Below are 6,514 nucleotides of genomic sequence, written 5' to 3' on the forward strand. Positions count from 1 at the left end.
TTTGCATTTCTCCTAATTCTTATCTCACAGCAGATAAACAGTAATGAGTATTTTGGACCAAACCACTACACTAAATTGGTGTTTCTGCCCGGTTACAAACCGAACCCGCGACAGCCTGTCACAGCCTCCTCATCCAGCCTGACCAATTGGGATGGCATTTTCCAGCACCTGGATGTGAAGGAGAAATTGGATTGATCCCACTTGAGCCTCTCAGCTCTCTCAGGGGAGAATGAATTGAGCAAATCAGGAGCTGAACAAGCGGAATTCTCTGCCTGGAATTTGTTTGCTGTGGTCATGGGAAGGAAATAAATTCATTAACAATGGAATTTAGATTAAAAAATCAGCAGATTTGTGTGTCTGGATCAGGGAAAATCCATGTTCCTTCATACTCCTGGCACTATCAGGCACAAATAATCTCTTTATGGGTAACTATTTATTGACACAATCGATATAAAATTCCGTCTGGGGACATAAATAAACCATAAAACCCATGGAAAATGGGAATATCTCTGTTTGCTGAGACAGATTGGAGGGTAATAAACCATTCATGTGATGGTTAAATCCCACAAATCCGGGATACCTTCAAGTGCCTGGAGTTTGGAAGGAGCTGGGAGCTGGGATCAGAGCAAGAATGAGCTAAAAAGCTTCTTTTTGAGCACTAAAAAACCTGACATTAATTAGAGTTCTCCTAATTAACTTTAATATTTCCCTGAATTGTCCCAAATGTCTCCTGTGCCAGGTTTTCCTTTTTTTCCTGTCTGTGTCCAACTCATTTTCCTGCTTTCCATGAGATCCTTCTCATCCTGAGAGAATCCCAAATGCTTTTAGGAAAGTTAAACTCACTTAAGGACGTGCTGGAAAGCTGCGTCTAAGCCTGGCCTACTTAGTCCAGGCAACATCAATAAGATTTAGACCTGGGTTTTATCTCTCCATAGGTGGTTTCCTGCTTATCATGGGCTGGAGAGCCTTTGGAATATGGATAAGAAGGTTCAAAATTGGGATTGGACATGGCCTGAAGGGGAAGGAGGTCATGGAGGTGATGTCTTCCAAGGCCATGGGAAAGATGGGATAGGAGAAATTAAGAAACAAAAAAAATGGGGGGAAAAAAAAGAGAAAAGGCCAAGAAGCCAAATGGAAATTTGTCCCCTCGGATTTCCATCGCGGTGTTGTGCCAGGGAAACGGAGGCTGGACAATAAACGGGAGCAAATGGCAATTGAATGGCAATTACTGCGGGAATTAACTGGAAATGGCTCCGGCTCTTTGGATTTGGGATTAAAGCATGGCTGGAATTTCACTGCGAACACCCCGGGAAGGGAACGCAGAGAGGCTGAGTCACCAACCCTGTGACGCACAGAAACCTCGGATCCTCTGCTTCCAGGCGCAAATTCCCGCGGAGCTCCGGGCTGGAGCCAGGGAGCAGCCAGGGAGAAGCTGGGAATGAGCTGGGACACCTCGGGAAAGGCTGGAATCCATCAGGATGCCCCCAGGGTGCTCCCTCCCCCCACCAAAAGGACGGAGCCGTTTGAAGCCACACATCAAAAGGAGGATGAATTTCCAAACTTCTCCTAAAAGGTTTTCCACCTCCTGGGCTTCTGCTCCTCAATATTTGATGGGATGATGCAAATGGAGTCTCCACCTCGGAGTTTCAGCCGTGTTTTTATCCCTTCCCTGCTGGGTTTTGTCGGAATGGGTCTGGCCACGATTATTTGCTGCAGTTTTGAGGATCTTTCCCAAAAAAAACCTATTGGTGTTTGGGATTGGAATTGCCTGAGCAGCCTGGTTTAGTGGAAAATCCCCCATGGCAGGGGTTTGGAATGAGAGGATCTGGAAGGGAATGATCCAAGCCTCAGCATTTCGGGATTCTGTGTGATCCCAGCTTCCCTGGGAAACTTAATATCCATAATAAAGTCAAATTCCTGCTTGAAAACCAAATCTCCGAGTCTGGTGCACTCCAGACTCTGGGCATTCACAATTCCTGGAAAACCAAAATAGGGAGCAAGAAATGGAGGAAAAGAGTATTAAAAATCAGAGTTTGGGGGAGAATAATGGGTTAATCCATTGTCATTTTAAGGCAGAATCACAGGGAATAAGGAAGAGGAGCTGGAAGCTTTAATCCACGATCCAAAGGAGCAGTTAATGGGAATAACAGGCAGCAATTGGAACATAAAAGAGGGAGGCGAGGCAGGAATAGCAAAATAAAAAGGGAGCAGGGCTTTTAGAAAAGGGGCACGAGGAGAAGGAGGAGGAGGAGACGTGTGGAATACCAAAACCGAACCCCTTTGTGAAGTCAAGCGGATCCATTGAAATTTCCCGAGGAACAATTGCAGGGAGAAGACACAAATGCTGTCAGCTCGGCTGGGGACTGCCATGGATCAGAAAATCGGGAGAGTAAAGGGATGAGGGTGCTGAAATCACTGCCAGGGAATTCAGCGGGAGTGGCAGTTGTTGAAAATTGTGGGAATAAAAGATGGGATTGGAGGGAAATGAAGGAAAATGAGGAGCACGAAGCTTTACCTTAAAGATTTGGCATTGGATACATTCTGTCCTCAGGAAAAGGGGAAAAGAGGATTTGGGGAATGATGGACAGCTCTGGAATAACTCAGGGAAGGAATAACCAAAGTGGGAGCACTTAGGAGACAAAATTCCCATCAGGATCCTCCCTCAGGTGCCTGAATGGATGGGAATAATGGGAATTCCCTAAATCTTCCAATAAAACCAGTGGGAAGTGAACCTGCCTGGGGTAACCCGTGGTGGGATGAATTCCAGCCAGGATGTCGTTTATCCTGGATCTTCCAGCAGCGTCCCAGCTCGGATCTGGCTTTTGAAATTTTGGGAATGGGATGGGAAACCAAACCCCAGCTCTGTTATCTCAGTCTGGCACAGGCAGCATTGCCCTGCACCAGCAGAATCCCGGGATATTTCCAGAAGGAAATTCCTTTGTTTTGCTCAGATATGGATGGCAGGACACCACTTTGTGGGAGTTATTATCCCTAAAAACCAGGGGAAAACAGGATGCTGGAATCCAGCTGGGCTCCCTTTCCACTCGGCAAACTTTGCTCTATTCCTGGATGGATTCACCTCATGGATTCAGGTGTTCCCTACAAAACAATTCCATAAATATCCTCAATCCAACGCCTACGAGTGCTGATCCCAGCTCTCGCAGCACGTTCCGGCCTCGAGGCGTTGGCAAAGTACTCAGAAGGTTTTTTTTTATTATTATTATTATTAATAATAATAATAAATATAAACAACCTTCTGAGTCAATTCCCGGGCTGGATTCCAGGCCTGTCAGTAATTCCACAGCCGTGACCGGGAATCAACGGGGACTTATTTCACTTTGGACAGCCTTGGAAATTTGGAGTTTGCGCCCTTTATTTAAGAGCTGGACTCGATGATCCTGGTGGGTCTTTTCCAACTCCAAATATTCCACGATTCCATGATTCTGGGAGTCTTTGGAGCTTGGAGACTTTTCCACTTGGGGCGAATACACCAAAGGCATCCAAAACATCAACTAAAGGTATTTTGCTTGTGTTCCTTAATGGAAAATCCTGGAATCCTGGAATGGTTTGGGTGGGAAGGGACCTTAAATCCCATCCAGTTCCCATGGGCAGGGACACCTCCCACTGTCCCAGGTTGCTCCACACCCCATTCAACCTGGCCTTGGACACTTCCAAGGATGGGGCATCCATGATTTTTCTGGGAATTCTATGCCAGGGCCTCCCCACCCTCACAGAACTTCCTCCACAAGCCATAAACCCGAACTTCTGGTTGTGATCCCAGATATCCACACTGGTTTTCCAGCAAAACCTCTTGGAACACGGACTTTGTGGAGCAGCTCCGAGTTCCCATGGACTCTTCCCACCCCTTCCCACATTCCTGGCTGTGGGAGGACCTCCTCCACACGCAGGATTTGGAAGAAAGGGAAACATTTTCCGACTCACGGCAGATCCCGGCGAGCTCGGTTCTCCTGGCTCCCCCTGCAAGGAAAATGGGGATGAGTTACCATGGGAAAGACCCCTCTGGAAACAGGGAATGCTGTAGGAGCTCTGGAAAAGGGACAAGGAAGGCTTTGAGGGGCTCCCTACAGCAGCAGCTGGAAGGGCAGTGGGATATCCCAACTATCCCAGCTGGAAAATGATGGATTCCACCGGCTCTAAATAGAGCCTGGAGAACATCTGTCACTTCCCTCCTGGAATACTGACATTCCAGGAGCTCCTTACTGGCCATTCCAGTCTGGAAAAGCTCCCAGAGCACTCTGCTCCTTTAAAATCTTTAGGACTCTCCTGGAAAAGCACAGCTTCTCCTGCTTTTCCAGAGCCTCAATCATTCCAATCAGCAGTTTTGGGGAGGGAATGAGGAATTATATTCCATGGGAAAACCGTGATGGGATTTTCCACCTCAGTTCTGGGAGGAGATGCCTCAAGTTGGGAGCTCACCTTCTGTCCCACGGGTCCTCTGCTCCCGAAAAGTCCCATCATTCCCTTGGAACCAGCTTCTCCTTTGATTCCCTAAAATGTTAAAAATCCTGTTAAATACATTTTGAGCACCTCCTCTCGGGAAGTTATCCATGGAAAAACCCATGGAGATGACAGAGAAGGTGACCAAAAGCACCTTTTCCATATCAAAATTCCATCCCAGGGCTCGGGAAGAAAGCCACCAGTGGCAGAAGGACTTGGGAGGAACCTTTGGGAATTGTTATGGAAAAGATTCCTCGCCCAGTGGTGGGGACTGAAGGAAAAAAGGCAGGAAAGGAAGGGGGTTTGGACCCTTGGGATGAGCTGTATCCATGCCAAAAATCAAGGAGAACACCCTGCTGGGCCCACTGGGGGTGGAGATTCCACTCTGTCCGAAGTCATCCAGATATTTGTCCGAGAGGAGATGCTTGTGTGTTATTTTAGGGAATAGTTTTAACGGATTCTTTTTAATGGAATATTTTTTATGGATTCTTTTTTATGGATTCTTTTTTATCAGAATCCAACCGGACAGATGAAATCTATGGAATTTTATCCGACTTAAAACCACAGGAGCCCCCCCCATCCCCATAGGAGCATCTCCAAGAGTTTCCTTCACTTTGGGCACCTGAGCAGCGGGATCAGAAAAGGGCAGGCTCTGCCTCTTCCCAAGGGAGATGCCCACCTTGGATCAAGCAATTCCCACCTGGACTACACCGGGATCCAGCTTCCCATGGGAAATAACAGGAGCTGGATGTGTCACTGCTGTTGCAGGAGCTTCAATTTATTCAGCCCTGGGTCAGGCTTGTGAAGCCAAAGCCATTTCCATAATACGGAAATAGGGATGAGTAGGACACGGAGACGGGAGCTGTGACTCAGCTGGGAGTGGGAGAATTCCGTGATTCCTCCCAGGAAAGCGGGGCCAGCTTGGGACCTGGGATGAGCCCTTGGGGAGCAGAGGGAGAAGGAGGAGCTCTGCCACCACCCAGGGAACACAGCAGGGACACAGGAGCCATCCAAGCCTTACCAAGAGCATTCCAAAGGCTCCAGGAGCAGGGATGGCTCCCGGAGGGAGAGGGGGATGTGGGAATTCAGTGGTGACTTTTCCCACTGGGACACCTGATATATGGGATGTGTTTGGTGTTCCCAAGCCCAGCTCAGCCCCCTCCTCTCCCTGTTGGTGCCAGAGTTGGGTGTGTCCATGTTTTCCAGCAGGGAAGGGAGGATGCAGAGACCGGAGAATCCTGGAATGGTTTGGGTTGGAAGGGACCTTAAAGACCATCCAGTTCCAATCCCATCCATGGGCACGGACACCTTCCACTATCCCAAGCTACTCCAAGCCCCAATGTCCAGCCTGGCCTTGGACACTTCCAGGGATGGAATCCATAATTGGATGGCAAAAAATTATGGCATCCATAATTTTTCTGGGAATTCCGTTCACCATCCTCAGTCCCTTCCCCACAGGCTTTGGGAAATTCCCACCTTTTCTCCTACGGGTCCGTCCTCTCCCTTCTCGCCTTTGTCTCCATCGAAACCTGGCAGTCCCTGCTCGCCCTGAAAGGAAAACCAGGAATTAGCAGATTCCAATTCTTCCATCTCTCCTGGGAGGATCCAGCTGGATCCAAGTGCTGCTTCCCAGTGCTGATCCCAAGCAGGGAAGGGACAGCTTGGAAAGTCAAACTTACGGGATCTCCTTTGGTGCCTTTGTAGCCCTGGGGTCCGAAAACGGTCACGGACTCACCCTGGAGAAGGGAGAGACAGGGAATGGGATCCACCGGGAGCTCACGGATCCCACTGGGAATGCAGTGATTAAGAACAACGTTAATTGGTAGGGTTAATCACCCTTAATTAGCTGGATCATGAATGCGCCCAGAAACCTCCAAATCCTGAGGTTTCCCAGCGACCTCCTGTCCCCAAAAACATTGGAGCCCACTGGAATTATCCCAGTGATCTTCTCCTGACTGGAAATGGACAACAGGACAAATCCCTGATCCCAGGCTGCCCGTGCTGGGACAGATTCCATGAGTGCCACGTGGCTTTGTCACTCAGGGCGTCGGGATTT

The 6,514-nt window shown here is 48.6% G+C and overlaps 1 protein-coding gene across 1 annotated transcript in view; it reads right to left on the reverse strand.

Annotated features, from left to right (window-relative positions):
• The window catches only part of LOC103611375 (collagen alpha-1(VII) chain), a 76,908-nt gene that overhangs the window by 16,162 nt on the left and 54,232 nt on the right, over positions 1-6,514 (reverse strand). Inside the window, exons 59-62 of the mRNA XM_017727974.1 lie at positions 6,138-6,194; positions 5,935-6,006; positions 4,438-4,509; positions 3,943-3,978 (exon numbers count right to left, since the gene is read on the reverse strand). Of these exons, the coding sequence (XP_017583463.1) occupies positions 3,943-3,978; positions 4,438-4,509; positions 5,935-6,006; positions 6,138-6,194 (237 nt within the window). The remainder of the gene's footprint in view (positions 1-3,942; positions 3,979-4,437; positions 4,510-5,934; positions 6,007-6,137; positions 6,195-6,514) is intronic.

The sequence above is a fragment of the Corvus brachyrhynchos genome, unplaced genomic scaffold, assembly GCF_000691975.1.
Source record: "Corvus brachyrhynchos isolate BGI_N302 unplaced genomic scaffold, ASM69197v1 scaffold182, whole genome shotgun sequence".
Taxonomy (NCBI): domain Eukaryota; kingdom Metazoa; phylum Chordata; class Aves; order Passeriformes; family Corvidae; genus Corvus; species Corvus brachyrhynchos.